The sequence below is a fragment of the Syngnathus scovelli genome, chromosome 1 (assembly GCF_024217435.2).
Source record: "Syngnathus scovelli strain Florida chromosome 1, RoL_Ssco_1.2, whole genome shotgun sequence".
Lineage (NCBI taxonomy): Eukaryota > Metazoa > Chordata > Actinopteri > Syngnathiformes > Syngnathidae > Syngnathus > Syngnathus scovelli.
In genome coordinates this window covers 10679842-10697374 of record NC_090847.1, presented here as the reverse complement: position 1 = coordinate 10697374, position 17533 = coordinate 10679842, and the positions used below count along the sequence as shown (strand labels likewise).

The 17533-nt window shown below is 42.5% G+C and overlaps 4 protein-coding genes across 10 annotated transcripts; 2 read left to right on the top strand and 2 right to left on the bottom strand.

The window, feature by feature from the left end:
• The first annotated feature begins 363 nt into the window (after positions 1-363).
• On the top strand, positions 364-1834 carry mrpl18 (mitochondrial ribosomal protein L18). 2 transcript variants are annotated; one of them, XM_049755475.1, is made up of 5 exons: positions 364-515; positions 622-708; positions 842-1010; positions 1161-1395; positions 1475-1834. In XM_049755475.1, exons 1-5 carry the CDS (start codon positions 374-376, stop codon positions 1550-1552), a joined length of 711 nt encoding a protein of 236 aa, XP_049611432.1. In that variant the 5' UTR covers positions 364-373; the 3' UTR covers positions 1553-1834. The 2 variants fall into 2 exon arrangements, with proteins under 2 accessions (XP_049611432.1, XP_049611519.1); XM_049755562.2 differs by having other exon boundaries at positions 431-708.
• Positions 1835-1917: 83 nt separating this feature from the next.
• Positions 1918-11269, bottom strand: ssh3 (slingshot protein phosphatase 3). Of its 5 annotated transcripts, XM_049750045.2 has the most exons (18): positions 10036-10176; positions 9628-9643; positions 9438-9502; positions 8932-8969; positions 8670-8841; positions 7279-7394; positions 7141-7209; positions 6313-6378; positions 5818-6000; positions 5597-5690; positions 5358-5486; positions 5203-5249; positions 4973-5119; positions 4475-4675; positions 3846-4080; positions 3631-3693; positions 3454-3546; positions 1918-2940 (listed from the first exon to the last, which is right to left on the bottom strand). In XM_049750045.2, the coding sequence occupies exons 5-18, from the start codon at positions 8706-8708 to the stop codon at positions 2803-2805; spliced, it is 1620 nt and encodes a 539-aa protein (XP_049606002.1). In that variant the 5' UTR covers positions 8709-8841; positions 8932-8969; positions 9438-9502; positions 9628-9643; positions 10036-10176; the 3' UTR covers positions 1918-2802. The 5 variants fall into 5 exon arrangements, with proteins under 5 accessions (XP_049606002.1, XP_049605987.1, XP_049605906.1 ...); XM_049750030.2 differs by lacking the exons at positions 9438-9502; positions 9628-9643 and adding an exon at positions 11041-11269 and having other exon boundaries at positions 5597-5687; positions 10036-10187; XM_049749949.2 differs by lacking the exons at positions 9438-9502; positions 9628-9643 and adding an exon at positions 11043-11266 and having other exon boundaries at positions 10036-10197.
• A 56-nt stretch (positions 11270-11325) lies between these two features.
• grhpra (glyoxylate reductase/hydroxypyruvate reductase a) lies at positions 11326-14420 on the top strand. Of its 2 annotated transcripts, none has more exons than XM_049754848.1 (9): positions 11326-11566; positions 11772-11902; positions 12268-12340; positions 12421-12537; positions 12825-12913; positions 13023-13124; positions 13272-13407; positions 13768-13898; positions 13996-14420. In XM_049754848.1, the coding sequence occupies exons 1-9, from the start codon at positions 11481-11483 to the stop codon at positions 14115-14117; spliced, it is 987 nt and encodes a 328-aa protein (XP_049610805.1). In that variant the 5' UTR covers positions 11326-11480; the 3' UTR covers positions 14118-14420. The 2 variants fall into 2 exon arrangements, with proteins under 2 accessions (XP_049610805.1, XP_049610849.1); XM_049754892.1 differs by having other exon boundaries at positions 11508-11655.
• A 173-nt stretch (positions 14421-14593) lies between these two features.
• Positions 14594-17532, bottom strand: LOC125986611 (zinc finger and BTB domain-containing protein 5). Its single transcript, XM_049750390.1, has one exon. The coding sequence runs from the start codon at positions 16505-16507 to the stop codon at positions 14756-14758; it is 1752 nt and encodes a 583-aa protein (XP_049606347.1). The 5' UTR covers positions 16508-17532; the 3' UTR covers positions 14594-14755.
• Between the last annotated feature and the right edge of the window lies 1 nt (position 17533).

Sequence of the window (17533 nt, the reverse complement as noted above, 5' to 3'; positions counted from 1 at the left end):
TGCTTGTTTTTCTTACCGCAGTACATATGGCTCATCGTATCTGACACCACGCACCCGCTTTGAAAATTTTATTTTTTAATCTTCCCATCATAATAAATTACTGAATAGGACCAAAATAATCAAGATTCATTATTTTATAATATGAAATCTAAAGAACACGGGCTCCTCGTTTACATGAAGTTCCATTCCTGCGGTGGCTACGTAGAACGGCTTTTAGTAGTCTACTAATAATTAAGTCTAGCTAATTACTCGTCTACCACTAATGGGTAATTTCAATTAATATGAAAATCTTTTTGAGGCCCAAATAAAACTGAATATAACACAATTGTGTTATGTTCAGTTGTATTTAAGTGTCAAAGCGTCAAAACGTCGCATGACGTCATACATTTACAGCGGAACATTCGAAACTTCTTTTGTTTCCGTCAGTTCCTATTTTAAATCACGTACCCGGATCCAACGTGAATGTCAAACATGGCCCTTGTTGTCGATACATTACAGACTTAACGGAGTAAAAAGTATGAACGTCACGATTTTGTTTTATTTATTTTTTATTCTTTAGTGACTACCATTAACTACTTGAATGATAACACATTTCCATATGTGATTGTAATAAATTTATAGCGAAAATGGTTTTGAGCCACATCAGTCGAGGGGTTCGTCTGCTGTTCGGTCAAATGGAGCGATATGCTGTGGCAACAAACCAACCAGGTAAAGTCATGATTCTATTTTGTTAATTAATTTATCACGACTTAAGTGGCTTTTCAAACACAAGGCTTCAAATACAGATCCAATGTGACTTATTTAGCATGTAAGCATGATCCAATGTTTGTAATGGACGCAGCTCGGTGTGTGACCCAGTCGGCGACTCAGCCGGAGCCCTGCACGGCAAAAAACGAGTCAGTTAATCCTACTTTTATGAACCGAAACCCGAGGACCCTGGAGCTGATGGCCCTGGCAGTGAAGGACCGTGGCTGGAAGACGACATGGCCTCACCGCGAGTTCTACCACAGGTCACTGGTCCCATTTAGTCACCCTGCATAGTCGTCGGTTCATTATTGGCCTATGGCTTTTTGTTCTCTGTATCTCTAAATTGCCACAAGTTCTGGCTATCAGGAAAATAGTAATTATTGTCAAGGAAATTGTTTTTCCCCCACCCCTAGGTTGGTGTTTTCCCGCAGTCAGAAATTTGTGACAGCACAAGTCTTCTCATGCTCCTCACCCGACCCGGTGCTCTCATGTTCGACCAAAGAGTGGGCACTGAAGAAGGAGCTGCCCTCCACAAACTGCGTGGCGGCATGTCAGGCCGTGGGTGAGGTGCTGGCGCATAGATGCAAGCAGGCTGGCATCACCAGGATGGTGTACAGGGCCATTCCCTGGACATATCGCTCAGATGCCGTAAGTGCGGCAGTACTCTGGCTATTGACGTTTGTCATCATCACTGTTGACGTGTCGTGATTTTTATTGTCTTGTACAGGTTCAGTCATTCCGGGCAGCAATGAAAGCTGGAGGAATCATCCTCAGTGAACCCAGAAGGAAATACATTGGATCCTAAATTTAGGGCTCATGTTTTGTAAAATTCATTTTCATGTTAAAATAGCCATCATGCCAATACAATGACACAATTGGGCTGTTTTACTGTGCCTGTCCTTTCAGTGAACTGCAGGGCCCATATAGAAAAACTGCCAGCACGGATGACAGAAACCACATGCGGTGGATATAACACCCCTGTTCAAATGCTGGGGTTTTGATACAAAACATTAGACCAAGAAAAAGAAAGTTTTACCACATGACCTGTACAACTTAATTGGAAAATAAATGTATTTGATTGTTACAATGAATTACAGATTTTAAACAGACGTCAGGGATATCATGTTGGCCCATGTTGCTAAAGTTTGCCACTTGAGATCAATCAGTAAATAGAAAAAAAAATGCAGATTTTTATTTTCATGTACTTGAAAACACGAGTTGCGCAAACTGGCGTTAAACACGTCATCCAAAGTGTACAGTGTTTACAAAACAGTATTTATTATACTTTAGCTTGAAGTTGGCTCAGGATATTTGATGTGTTGGATAATAAGGTGCAAGCGTGTTAAAACAATGAGCTGTTAGCACAGGAAAAACAATCAGATCAGCCCCTCGAGATCCTGCAAACAGGATCTAGAGTAATGAAGCAAAATATAAATACTCAAGACTGAATACCTGAAGGATAATTTATCACAGGCTGGTACAAAACATCAGCAGTTTATTCATGCAACATGCAAAATACCCATGATGTTACAATCCAAGCATAAAGCAACTTTAAATGCATACGGTGGCAACGAAACACAATATCATCATTCTCGGCTAGAAGGCACTCGTACAGCTGGAATAACAAAATATGCAAAACATAAATCTGACAGTGATAAAGATTTTCAATTCGACATATTCATTGGCACATTGGAATACAGACTTAATGACAAAGTGGTGTGCACCATAAAACTGGCTTTGACTTGGTCCATCCGTACAGCTTAGAAACTCATAAAAACTTCAGTGAGTCTTGTGACTCTTGAGTGGATATAACTTTCAAATGGCTGAATGTTAAGAAAAATTGCATAGTTGATATTCTGGAGTGCTGAAATGTTGTCAAAACACTGGATGAACTAAACCAAAGTCTAAGCCAGTTGATGTCGTTCAAATACTGCAGAAGTACAGCAAGCAGTGAACCAACAAGACTTGCATTGAGTAATCAACTAAAAGAATCATCCTTGCCATGTTATAAGTCCGGTTCCTTTAAAAAAAGAAGCTCTTTTTCCTCTGACAGCTTCAAGGTTTGTCGTTCGCGACGTCCGGGAGACTGCGTGGTTCGGGTGACAGATCCACGCAGGCGCTCTGGTGGATCAAACCCTTTCGGCCATGGCTCCGCCTTCGTTGTCGAGGTGATCGTCGTGGACTGGCAGGCAGCTTTGAAAAGAAAGGACGGAGATAAGATGAGGGAGCCAATTCACATTTATGTGCATTTTTCTATGACAGATAAGGAGGAGCTTTGGGATACGCTGTGATCTATATTATAGAATATTACAGATTATTGTCTCCATTTTAAGATACAAATATGTCATAATGGTGCAAAATACGTTTTAAAAAAATATCTAACAGTTGGCCTAATTAACAATAATGCATGTGTCCTATTGACAAAATTCTGCTCTATGAAGAAGTTAGGTAGAAATGCAGGTCTACCCTCAAATTCCAAATTAGGATTGTCCAACCTTGATGGAGCTCTTGCTCTATGAAGTTAATTTACAGTCCTCTCTATCTGTGCCCTTGTCTATAAATATACAGTATCATATTCTTGTTTTGGGTTCCCTGCTGTGTACATTACCCATGCAAAAAACTAATACTAAATGTCCTGTGGGCCATTTGCACAGCAGGGTGAGTTTCCTTGAACCTTAGGCAAACCAGATCGACAAAGCCGCTCACCTGATTGCATCCTTTGTCTGCATCGTCTAGTTCACTGATGGACTGCATAAGGGAGAAGAGGTTCATTCTGCCACTGCGACTGAAACTTGGAGCCTTCAGAGACACAAAAAGTGAATAAATAAGAATGTGAGGCGGGAGCTGCTGCACTATGTGTTCAGCGTGTGAGTGTTAGTTTACAGTGATGAGGACAGGTGGCGCTATCTGCCCAGCTTCCTGGTTGGGACTAGGCTGCACAAACACCTGCGAAGATTCCGGATAAGGGACATGTACTATATGCAACGTAACTTCACGATACAAAATGGACTGACTACATTTCTCATACAGTAGGACATGAAGCGTATATCAAATCAAATTTCCCTATTGAAAGGAAGTAAAATGCAAATCGGGAATACCTCTTCCACAGACTCCTCTTTTTCATCACTGCTCTCTGTGATGTTGTCACCCTCGTCAAGTCCTTCATCCTCCGCCTCTTCCTCGTCATCATCCTCCTCCTCATCATCATCTTCCTCCTCATCCCCAGCTTCCTCATCCTCATCGCCTGGCTTCTCTCCTACGTTGTCTTTGCGCTCAGATTTCTGCCTTTGGTCTTTGGACTTTCGCCTCCAGAGTAAACTGTGACGCTGCTGGCTGGAATGGAGATCAAAATGATTTCAAAGCTTTTTCAAGCCATTATTTCACAAAGGTGGGCAAGGTGTCCACAGAGGCTCTTTCCAATTTTTCAAAGTTATTTTAAAAGAGAAAGACAAAATGAGTAAATGCCTTTCTGTGACATTTCTAGTTTTTCTGTTTGTTAAGCGTAATAAAAAAAACTGGTCAATTTTGCAAATTCAGCTCCTTGTTAGTTGTGCAAAAAGCACTCAAACACTGACCAATTGGACTGTTTATCTCATCAATTGCTTTTGAAATATATATATATATATATATATATATATATATATATATATATATATAAAAAATTGTAAAGCGACTTTGTAGACACTCTGCACTTCAATGGATGACTTTGTAAAGCTTTGTTTCTGACCTGGCGTTGAGGATGCCATTGTAGGTCTGAAGCTGCTTCATGAAGCCGTCGTTGGGTTTGATTATGGAGCGGCAATCCCTCACGTAGGCTAACGCCACATCCAGCGACCAGCGCTGCTGCTTCATTGCGTAGGCGATCACGGTGGATGACGAACGAGACACGCCCATTTTGCAGTGCACCAATACCGCCTGCCCGCTTTTCCTGCATCGCACAAGTCAACAAAAAAGTTGGCCAATTAAAAAGGGCAAGGCAGCATCTGTTTACTTAAATGATGCTGACACAGCACAATTACAAGATAAAAAGTTCAACAGACTAGAACACCAAATATTTCTAACGTCTACATTTGTAAAACCTTTCCTGTGGAGGTGATTTTTTTTCAGGAAATGTTTGCTGCTTTCATGCTTTGTTGTCCGAAAGGGATTTGCGGGCAAACACACATTTCCTGCTTTGTCGTTTAACAGCAGATTTGGTGTTTTCCAGGACTGCAATGCGGACTACCTTGCAGTGTTGATGAAGCTGTACGTGTCGGTCCAGTGGGGTAGCAGGTCAGTAGCCTCCACGTCGTACACTCTGATGTTCATGTAGGTGAAGGATTCTGGGAAGAAGTTGTCAATCTCCCTCGTCACATTCAGAATGTAGCCCACGCTGAAGAGACAATGCGAATTTGGTGGTGAAAACGCAAATGTAGGAGACGTCAGAATATGGAGTTTCAAAGAAAAACAACAGACTTGTTTTTCTGCAGCTCCTCAAAGTTGGCCGCGTTCCACTCGGAGCCCTGAAAGCAAAGGGAAAAAAATAGCGGAAGGAAGACCAGCTAGATGACTTTGACCCAGCAAAAGAAAACCAAGACTTCTTGGAATTGTTTCAAAATAAAATCACTCACCAAGTAAAGGTAGTCAAAAATCTTGGATGGTTTGTCCATTTGAGCCATTGTGACCAGGATCTCATTGTCAATGTACTCCTTGAACGGCCTAATGTCAAAGCCGATTCGAGTCTTCAGGGCCGTGTGGACCTACAATGGGGGAAGAGGGTTGGTTTTGGGAGGGAGGGAGGGAGGGAGGGAGGAATGGGTTAAAAACCACTGTCATTATTTTTCGCTTTTGTCTCTCGATCAACTAGTACCATTTTAGATGTGAGGTTATCCAGGTCTTCTGTCCTCATGATGTCCCTCAAGTGCTCCTTGATCAGCCTCTCTTTCGAGGTTCTGTCTGCACTGCTGCACATGGAATACAGAGAGTCCCTTGTGACATTCCAGAAAATCCAGACATGTATTTTGGGTGTTTCTCAATTCTAAACAGATTGGAAGACTGAATTTCTTCCTCTTCTAATTCAGCCATCTTTACCTCTGACCGTCGCTGTCCTTCCTGACAGACTCCAAGTCATTCATGGCCTCCCACTCGTTGAGACAGAGGCGGTCCGACTCGATGTGCCCATGGTAATACTGGGCCCACTCCAGGCCGCAGCCCGGGATCACGGCGCCTTTGACGGCCCGTTCGCAACAGCCGTGTAAAGACTGCAGTACTGACCTTGAAAGAGAAAAATAGGAGTTAACTTTTATGGCTCTCATGTAGTACAGTTTAGGTATCACAGCAGCATAAGCAAAAGAAAAAAAAAGCACGGCATTGGATATCTTCAGATTTGCATCATACTTTGAAAAAACACTCTAAAGTCTCTAAATTGCCCAAAGGTATGACCGTGCGTGACAAGGGAAGTTTTGTATGTTGTCTTGTCTTAAGGAATAGGCCCGCAGCGTAACTGTGATCCAACAGCATAAACAGTAGGAAATTGACTCTTGGTGTATGAGAAACATGACTTTGTGTGTTGACACTACAACTCACCACATGGTTTGCATGGAAACCGGCTTGAAAATTCTTGTTTCTTCTGCTGATGTGACACTGAAACCACTGTGAGAAGGAGATGCAAACCCGATCAAGTCAAAAGGTACAAAAGCGACAACAGGGGAAGCGAGGAAAGCAATACGTACTAACAAATTACAATAAATACGCTGGCCCAAGAGGACAATGAAGTTACTCAGCGTCAATTAGCGGCGACTGTCATCAAATGAAAGGAGTGAACAGCGTGTCCACAGACAAATGTGTAAAAAGCTAATTGACACAGTTGGAGGCGCAAGTTGACGTGATGAGGAAAGAGCCTCCTTTCTTCATGTTGTACCAGCAGAGGCAAATGGGATAAAATGTCCAGAGTGACACAATGTGTGACAGAGGACTGGCAAGAACACAGCAATGGTGTCACGCAAAATGTTTTCAAGCATATCCTCATTATCAGAGTTCGCGCCAAATGATTTCACATGATACCAGGCTTATGTAAGAGCACGAGAAAGTGATAGGAGCAGTTACAATTCATGGGGAATGATTCAGCTCCATAAATAGCAACATTCCTTGCTCATATGTTCCCTGGCCAGAAACTCAGTTGCATATTTCTGCCATTTGTATCGAATCGCTTATTCGTTCACTTGTTACTTCCTTAAGGGAGTTGAATTTTCATTGGTACGAGTTCTTGTTGACAGTATTATAAAGTTTGATATCTTTTGTTAATGTTGCCAACTTATTTAAGAATGTGAACAAGCGACACGCCATCATAAAAATAATCCTAATTTCAAAATCCCCATCTCAAATCCTAAAATATAGCAAGACATTCGCCCTTACCCGTCTCCATCCAGATACACTTGTGTGTCGCTCCAGACGGGCATAACCAAGCCAATAGTGCACTCATCACTGAAAACAAGCAGATAAATAATATTTGCTGATGATGCCTAATTTGGTCTTTCTCTTGGTTGCACACACCTGTCCTGTTTGGGGAAATCCATGCCGAGCAGAATGGTCTCATCTTTGTTCGCGAGGGTGGAGACGACGATAAGATACCGGACTCGGACCGTGCTGACGGACTCCAGTTGCACGGCCTGCGCCGAGCAGAAGTTAGACTAAGTCAGGAAATGGGGAACTCTGCACACAACAAATCCTGTAGCTACACAGTAAAGAACAACCAAGCAATTTAAGATTGCATTGGCGTAGGGCCATGCAATGAAGCTCTACTGAGGACAGCCCACCTTTTAGCCTCATCTTATTTATATTTCATATTATCAACAACCGTGACCTCTGTTTTCCGATTTTAATCAGATCCAATGTGAGAAAGGCATCCAACATTGCACCAAAGATAACAACGCTCTGTTTTGATGGATACGACCAGATAACCGGTCTATCCAGTGTCTCGCTGACGCCAAATTGCGTGAAGAAAAAATATTGACGACAACTCTCACCAAGAGGCAGCACAACTTAACACCACAATAACCATCATATAATTAAACACAGACAATGTCAGTGTCAATAACAATTGATTGTTGTTATATTTGTAAGCACATGATTTTCAATATGGCTCTATTATATTTGTAGCATTTTGAAATTAACTTGTATGTTAATTAAAATGTTGCTACCGTAATTTCCGGACTATAAATCGCGTTTTTTTATTATTTAATGAATTGGATTGACACCGATGGTTTCATAAACATGTTATTCATGTAATAGTTGTCCTTAATCACTCTATATGTTACGTCAGGCCCGTTCTCAGCTCTTTGTTTGTGTTTGTCACGTTAGCATACCTATCGTTTAGCCTGTTGTTGCTATCGTTTAGCCTGTTGTTGCTCGGTCATGACTGTTTTTGTTGTGGGATTTTGTCGAATAAATTGCCCCCCAAAATGCGACATATACTCCAGAGCGACTTATATATGGGTTTTTTTTTCACTTTTTTGGGCATTTTATGGCTGGTGCGACTTATACTCCGGAGCGACTTATAGTCCGGAAAATACGGTATATTGTAACTAAGCAGTTAAACAACTTTCTGCCCTGCAAAGTGAAATTGGTGCCTTGTGTTTGTCTAATTACTATGTACCAACAGCCCTGTCTAGCTCTCATTATTTCAAGCAGTATTTTGGCATCCGGATAGATGGCCACTTGTTTTTAAAGCAAATTAATCCAACTGTAAAATGAGCAAATTGATTAAAAACTGTTCAGGGGGAATTTTGAAAACTGCAACAAAATGTATGTAGCATCCGTAACATGTTTAAAGCTCATGTGACTGACCGATCATGTACAGAAGCGATTTCAGGCTACGCCTTGACAATGGATTCGTTGTTCGACACATTTTTTCTCAATAAATATGTGTAAATACGAGCCCTCACCAGCTTGATACTATCTTCAGGACGAAGCAGCTCAACCATGGCGTGAATGTGTCTGTGACGCTTGTCTGAGGGGCAGTCTTCTTTCTGGGGAGGTGGCGTCTCCTCTTGAAGCTCCTCTCTCTGGGCCTCATCCAGCAGGAGCACTGCTCCCTTCACGAGGGCAAAGCTCTCCCTGGTGACCAGTGCGACACATTATTATATTGCAACAGCTCACAAAGGCTGAGGTTTCTGTCATGGTTACAATGTAGTGGCGTCAGCATACCTTTTCTGAAATCGCCCTCTTCTTTGGGTGGTTTCATCCTTGGAAGATCAAATAAATCACAAGAACTTAGGCTCAGAAATTTAAAGCCAGTGAGATATTTTGACATCAGTGTCGCAAGGCTAAATACATTTTAATGTCTGCTCTAAACTGGAAGGGTCGGGGTGTCTTGCTAAGTGGTGTTTGCCAAGGCTATTAAAGTGGCATTTGAGCAGACTTGAAGACTGTGTCCAAATTTGGAGTATAAATAGCTGGCGGGGAGTGTTCTGTCATTTTGAGGGTGATATGTGGTACGACGCTGATAAGACGCAGTGGAAGTCTGGAGTGACGAGACAGACATGGTGATAAATAAGTAAGGCGCGGGATACAGGGTGTTAAGAATGGATAAAAAGCCTGGAAGTGGAGTCGAATGGCAGAGAAATTAGAAACACAATACAAAAGAGAGCCATTTTTAGCCAAACCTATTAAAGGGGCTTCAGGAAAAAGGAAATGTGACACAGCAACATTACCTGTTATGCAACTGACAAGTCCAGACAGAGTCAAGAAGAGGGGGAAAAGAAATTTGAGTGGAGGACTGGGCAGGAGAACAATGGGTATTTGGAAGAGAAGAAGGAAAAGAAAAAGAACATAAGTTAAGATAGCAGCATGATTAGCATCTATGATAAAATATGCAGAAATGAAACGTGGACTCAAGCTTACTTGATGACACCTCTTGCTGTTAAGATGAAGATGTGTTTAAAGTTGGATGAATGCAAAAAGATGAGACAGCAAAAGATGAGACAGTAAAAGATGAGACAGTAAAAGCTGATGACACAGCGAGCGTTTGGACGGACGGGAAGTGAACCGATTGCACCATCTCCGCTGTAATGAATCAGCTTTGATGAAGTCACAAAACATCTGTGGAATGTTTGCTCCCTAAACCTATTTCATCCAATGAAAACAAATATTGTTATTGCACTGATATGGTGTCGTTTTGTCCTAGAGCTGACTGACGTTAGAGTTCTGAAAATATATTTCTACACTGGTAAAACAAAGTGAAGTGAAGTGAAGGTATAATGCAAAATGACTGGCTTGACTTGACTACTACAAAGCGTGAAGATGACTCACGGGAGCAGTGCTGATGGAGGGGAGCCTGTGCAGAGTCAACAGAGCCATTGGACAGTGCAAGTGTCGCTCCGCTCAAGGTACTGCTGGCAAGCGAGGACAAGTTTTGCAGGTTCCTCGGGCCAAAAGCGTGCAGGCGCAGACAGCCGTACAATCTGGAGAGGTATATGTATGTGAATACGTACATCCATTAAATGAACAAATAATTCATAATATTACCATATTATATTGTACTGAGTTGAGGATTGGGGAAATTGTGGATATTGCATAAGTCAAGTGCAATTGACAGTTTCATGTTTTTTTGCAAAAGAAGTTAATGTTTGTTTGTTTTTTGCAGTTTGGGAAGAAACATATATTGCAGATAAGTGGTTCAGAAATGGACAGATAAGAGCCAAACTCCAAGAAGTAGAGGAAGAAGAAAAATTGGACAAATGAAGTATACTCAAAAACTCAAACAGCAATCAATACAAAGATAAAGGGAACAAAGGCTGAAATAGTTGAGAAAATGACTCACCATAAAAATGTAGACAATTTTATATTGGACAATTTTCTAATCGATTGGTTACCCACACACCTGTCAATTAATTTAATAATTGATCAGTTGTTGATTAATCATTGCAGCAATAAAAAACGAAGTGGAAAATAGAAAAGCCCCATTTGGAATTTAAATCTTCCCATCATCAGATTGACATGAAAAAAAAATTAAACACAAATTTGCACTTCAAAGTGAGGTATAGATATGGTTTAGAATATTAATTTTAATGCTAGGTAATAACCTATAAGTAATAAGTACATAGTAGTAAAAATAAAAACAAAAACAACGCAAAATAGGACTGAAAAGTCACGATCAGATCTGTTGGTTTACGATTGAAAAGCTATTTCCACAAACACTGAAAATTTTGTTTATGTTAGCCTGTTGCAGCTAGCGGTAGCGCATGCTACAAATGCACAACTCTGTCAACAATAAAAAAGGAAGAAAACCCAGAGAAGAAAATGATTATCTCTTACGTTTACAAACTGGAGTCCCAGCAGCTGTTTCCGTCTACTGCTTGTACCCTTAAAACGCGGAGGACGCTGACAGCGGCTGTGTTCCCGACCCCAGTAGTGGAACCATACGCAATTTACGTACGTAAACCACGGGCGACGCAAAGTCCAACTTAAGAGTAAAAAATGCCTTTTATGTATCACCAGCTAACAAATTTATAATATACCAAATACACACAATACTATATATGAACCCAACCGTGTGTATATTTGAGGTAAGATTATCGTCTCAAAACAAATCGCTTTTAGAATTTTACGTAAGGAGGTGGTTACTTCCGGCGAGCGTGTCCAGAAGAGTCCGTCGTCAAAATATAAATTAACTAGCCGAAATTAGGCCGAATACGAGATACTTATAAATTGTGCGTTCTTATAAGGGTTTCGATTCACATTTCTGGTTGAGTAGGATGACAGCAGTTAAGAAAGCTATGAAAGTTTTCGTAACCCGGCAGCTCCCACCAGATGGGATGAAGATTCTGTCAACGTCTGGAGTGTATGCATATTTTGATTATGCCTTGTTCGATTCTTTTTTGACAGGATTACTTGTAAATGCATGCCCACTAACTACCCTTTCGCTTTCAAGTAGGTTACTGTAGTTTACCAATCATTTATAGCCTTCTTCCGATGCACAAAACAATGCACGTGATATTGCAGTTCATAGTGGAATGATCTGTCATCTTATATTTTTATGGAAACAGGTGTGAAGTTAGTTTGTGGGACTCCGCGGGTCCTGTGCCACGAGCAGAGCTTCTCAAAGGCGTGCAAGGGGCCCACGGTCTCCTGTGTCTGCTGTCAGATAAAATCGATGCTGAGGTTCTAGATGCTGCAGGTACTCTTATTTTTAGCTAAGTCACCAAACTGACTTCATTCGCGAAAGGTTTTGCACTGCTGAATGCTTTCAGTTTTAAGCCCTGCAACATTATTTCCAATTTAATACTTGTTGTAATCATTTGATTATGAGCAAATAATGTTGGTGTCTCAACAGGCTGTACCAAAAGTCAGATATCATTTGGACAGAGTTCACCTTGACCTTTGCAGTGTCAATTGATGAGCAAGTTAACATGCTTACACAAGCAGCAAAGCCATCTGTCGGCACAATACATGAAAGGAAATAGAAAAAAGGAAGCGTAGAGTGACTTTTGAGACACCCTGTATGTTTCAAATACCAAGCCACTGCTATGTTCTAAATCACAGGACCCAACCTGAAAGTAATCAGCACTTTTTCCGTGGGATTCGACCACTTGGCTCTTGATGAAATAAAGAAACGGTCAGAAACTCTGTAGATAAAACAGTCCATTTGCATATAAGAGGAAATTGCTGATCTTGTATTTTGTTTGTTTTTGACAGTGGCATACGTGTCGGCTACACTCCCGACGTCCTGACTGACACTACAGCTGAACTGACTGTTGCCCTTCTTCTGGCCACAGCTCGCAGATTACCTGAAGCAATGGAAGAAGTGAAAAAGTCTGTCCTAGCAAGTTACTCGAAAGAGTTTGCCTGCATGAATTTTTGAGGATTATACTGACAATTATTATTGAGCAGCAGAATCTAAAATGTTTTAGCTGACACAAAGCGCCGCAAGAAATTCCCTTAAATAGAGAGAGGAATCAGATTTTTTTTTTTTTTTTTTTTACCACATATTAGATTCCCAAGAATGATTTGTTTGCTCAAGAACTTGTAATGCTTTGTGTTATCATCAAGCAAAAGTAATTTCCTTAATGTTGTATGCCATCCCTAACATTGTCTGACAGTGGCGGTTGGAGCTCGTGGACGCCACTCTGGATGTGTGGATACGGCCTATCAGGCAGCACCGTGGGAGTCATCGGACTGGGACGCATCGGTGAGGCTCCTTTCCTTCCATGACTTATCCTCCAAATTGCAGGACTGAATGCTGGCTATGGTTCAAGTTTGGATGGGCTGCCTGAACGTTCTGTAATAATTGCGTTCAGGGATGGCTTTTGCCCGGCGCATCATGCCGTTTGGAGTGAAACGGCTGCTCTACACCGGGAGAACAGCCAAAGCTGATGCCGCTGAGTTCAATGGCGAGTTTGGTGAGAAAACAAATGCGGTATCAACATGAACGATGATTTAGAGCAGAATGGGGGTTCAATACTGTTGGTTTGTGCACACACAAAAATATTTCTCGACAAAATGTGTGGGAAATAAACTTTGATCCCCTCTCTGGCCGTTTGTCGCAGTTCCTCTGGACGCACTTTTGACTGAGAGTGACTTCATAGTGGTTTTGTGCTCGCTGACGCCAGAGACCCAGGGCTTGTGCGATAAGGCCTTCTTCAGCAAGATGAAAAACACTGCTGTCTTCATCAACGCAAGCAGGTAGATCGTAAAGAAAGTATAGACAGTTATTGAGTGTCGACAGTGAAATATTTCCTCGTTATATTTGGAGTGGATTAGGTTGAAGGCTAATTGATGAGACAAACGATCTCATCTTCATATTTTCTCACCAATTTCCATGATAAATGACAAAAAAAATGCATCTGACGACAGATTTTGAGCGATTTCCCAATGTGTTATTCCTTTGTTGTAGGAATTGTTTAAAGTACCTGTCCGATACTTAGACACGTTTCAATATCGCTGAAAATCATGATCTGCACAGTAAACACCAACATTTGTGCGTTGCTTTTTGTACCTTCAGTAGAACCGAACAGACTTAATCCACCTCCTTTGTCTCTCAAGGGGTGCTATCGTGAACCAAGAGGATCTGTACGAGGCTCTGACTAATGGAGAAATCGCTGCGGCTGGCCTGGATGTAACAACACCCGAGCCAATCCCGACAAACCACCCGCTTCTTAGACTCAAAAACTGTGGTAAGTAAAGAGTGTTAAAATTAGATGTATCTACTATGTCTGCTTCCTCTTTTGCTCAATTCTTCTTTCACACCATGCCTGGCTTTTTTTTGTATAGTGGTTTTGCCGCACATCGGCAGCGCCACCTACTCCACAAGAGGGGTCATGGCTTCCTTGGCAGCCCGAAACCTGCTGGGGGGTTTACAAGACACACAAATGCCCAGTGAACTCACCTTCTAGAACCTCTAACATGCCTTTCAACTCCAACTTGGATGCTGCAGTGAATACATTTCGAGACCAATTTGAATTGAAATTGAATTACACAAATTCTAAAATTATCTTCATGTATGACATCTGTACAAACCTGTTAACGGCACTTTAAAAAAAACTAGGAATCACTGATTCTCTATCTGGCTTTTTACTGAAGTAGCGTTCTCAATATGCGGAGCTGTTTACGTTGAATGTGAACTTCCATTCCAGTTGGTAGAGTGCATTACTTTATTTTCCCTGAGAATAAATAATTACGATTAGTTTGAATTTAAAGCTGTTTGTGCCCATTGCAGTCTCTATATGCTTCATTGTCAGTGAATTCTCATAAAAAATTCAAGAATTTAGTGTCAGTATAATTCTTAAATCAGGCTGCATTCATTATTTTGTGTTTAATCTGCAGACGTTTACTTTTACTTTGGAAAACAATGACAATCTTTCTTGAGTGATATTGTTTAACTTATTTTTTTAATCACAAAATACCAAATATGCAGAAATAACATGTTAATAAACAGTTGGGGAAAATGTTTGTTTAAATACATTTTAACACAAACAAAATTCTAACCAATTTATTAATAAAATAATTCTAAAAATGTTGGATAATGACTGCACTAGAGAGCATGCAGAGTGTCCTGGAAAGAACTTTTGTCCTTCCAGTTCAAGCAGGCGCAATTCTTGGAGTGCTTGTACAAGTGCGATGACTGGCTGAAGCGTTTGCCACACTTGAGGCAAGGATAAGGCTTTTCTCCCGTGTGGACACGAATATGCTTCTTACAGTCCGCCAAACTCATGAATGTCTTGCAGCAGATTTTGCAGGCATACTTCTTGTCACCTTCTACCAGAAGCACGTTGACTTCAGACGCTGCTTTCTTGCACTTGGACAGCACTTCCTCTGAAGCTCTGGTCAGAGGCGCTTTATCAGGCCCGGCTGATCCGGAGGCTTCGCATACTGGCATCGCTTTGGGGGCAATGCGACGGAAAGTCGTTCCGCTTGATCTCCCGTGTCCCTTCGAGGACCTCTGAGTCTCCAGGCTGGGGAATGTCGTGAAGGAATTGCGTGGAGGCTGGAGGATGAGTGTGTCACTAAAAGCCGGAGCCTGAGTGGGAAGAAGCTGTTGCAAAGGCAGAGAAGTTACTGGGAAAACCAAAGTTGAATCTGAACCTTGAACAGAAGAAGCGTTTGAGTTTTGACACAGTGGACCTGCACCACCTGCAGCCGCATCACTGGGAGCAGCCGCGTCACTGGTGGCAGCTGTCGTCAGACTTGCGAGACTCGTTTCTTCTTCCAAGTCTCCTATCTCGCCATCATGACCAGAATTCAGGAAGCAGGAAAGGGCCAGTTCAGAAAGGCTGTCAGTGCCCTCACTCTCATGCTCATCTCCACACTCTTTTTCGGGAAGATCTGAGCATAACTGGAATTGGAAACAGCCAATAGCTCCGTCTGCCTTGTTTACTTCAGAGGACTCCTGTGAGGGTGACGATGGAGAAAGGTCAGGAGATGAGTCGGTCATGTTTTCTTTCTTTATCCTCACTGTCTCCACTTTGGGCTCGCCTTCATCTTTGACTGAAGTCTCTCCGCCTATGCTGCTGTCTGACTGACTCGGCAACTGAATCTCCTCAGAGTCACTCATGGTTATGCCGTATTTTTCCTCCACCTCATCCAATTGGCCCTCCCAGATGTTTACCGCCGTATTTAAGTGACCTGGAGAGAGCTGCTCCTTTCTTTGCTCCTCGCTGTTAGCTGTGCTTCGGGTTACGGTTGGAGAACTTTCTTCATCTCCCGGCGCTCTGCAGGTCCTCTTTCTGTCATTCAGCCTGTCCACATGTGATTTTCTCTTATGCTCAGAGGAATCTTCCCCCGACTGGCTCACCTCTACGCCCTCCTCGTCAAGTAGCTCCACAGAGGCTGGATGCTCCCGCCGCTGGACTGACCGCCAGCCTTTTGGGGCTGTGGCAGGGAAGTTTTTTCTGGACAGGTGGAGCTTGCAGGCTTTGACCACGGAGTTGAGGTGGAGGTGCGAGGCAGCCAGCAGCACATCCATTACGTTGGAGGCTCCGAGTGACAGAGTGGATGTGTAGATCATGTCCAGCAGGGTGGAGAAGGCCTCGGGGGTCACCACCTCTGGGTCGAGCGCCATCAAACTGGGACCTCTGACTTTATCAACACTTTTCCCGCTTGCATCGTCTGCGCCATCACCGGAGCTGATGAGAGCTTTGAAGTGGGAGCTGCATGCTGCCAGTATGGCCCGGTGTGCATGGAATTTGTGGCCTCCTACCTCCACCACACAGTCACACATTTGAGCATGTAGTCGCTGGATGTTCAGCTGCTGAAAAATGTTCTGGAAGTGACCTGGAAAGTCCATATTACAGCATTCCCTTTCCAGGGGATAGTTTTGAACGTGTTTTTACAGCAAATACAGGCAAATCTGAATTTAGAGTTTGACAATGTCAGTGTGGTACCATGTTGTGTCAAGACTAGGAAAACTGAGGTGTACTGGATGAGATGGAGTGCAATTAAAGGGATGAGGAGGCTGAAAAGTTCAACTATAAGCTACCAGTAATAGTTGTTTCCACAGAGTGAACATTTGAATATAAGCGTGTTATGAGTATTCACTGTTTTGTTTGAGAACAGACGTTCGGGAATACCTTTTAATGTGTTTCTTTAAATTGAGGTAAACCTATTGTTAAATGGCTTCTATAATGCGGCTTTTTACCGATTCAAGCGGTACGTAGAGTCACATCCCTCGCGATAAACGAGGCTACAAATGCTTACGTCTGCGAGGATGTTACTGGTATGATAGCAGGTAGAAATTTTCGAAACGTGCTGAAAATGGCATCAGAGCTGACCTCCCAGTCACGTTAGACGTGATGTTGATTGTCTGCATCCGAGGCTCAAGCATGTTCTGTGTGGGGGAGTTGCGAGCCTTGAAACCCAATCGTTACGATCCTCGACATGTAGATCATGACATTGTTTATTCGAGCCACACAAAATGAGGTCCCCCAAAACATGCAGGGTCAATCGCTAGCTGTGTCCAAATTCAAAAGCTGCGTCCTCCAAAGACTGGCGTTCCGATTAGATGACGTCACTTCTGGTGCACAAGATCGCAATCTAAATACTGTCCAAATTTGCCACGATTTATGCGGTCCGCGGAGGCTACATGATAAGGAGCCTTTGAAGACGTTAAAAGACCCAGCCAGATTTCTAGATTTTGTCAACCACGTGCGGACGTGACCGACTGGAACTGACGTCATGCAACACAAAAAAAAAACGTAGCCAGAGATGCGACCTTCGCGGAGTAGCCTTAGAATTCGGACGCGGTCATTGTTTGTCGGCGAGTGCATCAGGGACGCCCGGTGGAGGGTCCTCTGTTAGTCCAACATGAGTGGAA

Excerpts from the sequence above, each read along its gene's own strand:
- mrpl18 (XM_049755475.1), top strand. The coding sequence starts at position 374 with ATGACGTCATACATTTACAGCGGAACATTCGAAACTTCTTTTGTTTCC. Across the intron at positions 1,011-1,160 it reads CACCGCGAGTTCTACCACAG|GTTGGTGTTTTCCCGCAGTC; the intron begins GTCACTGGTCCC and ends CCCCACCCCTAG. Across the intron at positions 1,396-1,474 it reads GGACATATCGCTCAGATGCC|GTTCAGTCATTCCGGGCAGC; the intron begins GTAAGTGCGGCA and ends TGTCTTGTACAG.
- ssh3 (XM_049749949.2), bottom strand. The coding sequence starts at position 10,083 with ATGGCTCTGTTGACTCTGCACAGGCTCCCCTCCATCAGCACTGCTCCC. Across the intron at positions 6,379-7,140 it reads GTGTATCTGGATGGAGACGG|TGGTTTCAGTGTCACATCAG; the intron begins GTAAGGGCGAAT and ends TCCTTCTCACAG. Across the intron at positions 5,250-5,357 it reads TTTTTGACTACCTTTACTTG|GGCTCCGAGTGGAACGCGGC; the intron begins GTGAGTGATTTT and ends CTTTGCTTTCAG.
- grhpra (XM_049754848.1), top strand. The coding sequence starts at position 11,481 with ATGACAGCAGTTAAGAAAGCTATGAAAGTTTTCGTAACCCGGCAGCTC. Across the intron at positions 11,567-11,771 it reads ATTCTGTCAACGTCTGGAGT|GTGTGAAGTTAGTTTGTGGG; the intron begins GTATGCATATTT and ends TTATGGAAACAG. Across the intron at positions 13,125-13,271 it reads TGAGTTCAATGGCGAGTTTG|TTCCTCTGGACGCACTTTTG; the intron begins GTGAGAAAACAA and ends CGTTTGTCGCAG.
- LOC125986611 (XM_049750390.1), bottom strand. The coding sequence starts at position 16,507 with ATGGACTTTCCAGGTCACTTCCAGAACATTTTTCAGCAGCTGAACATC.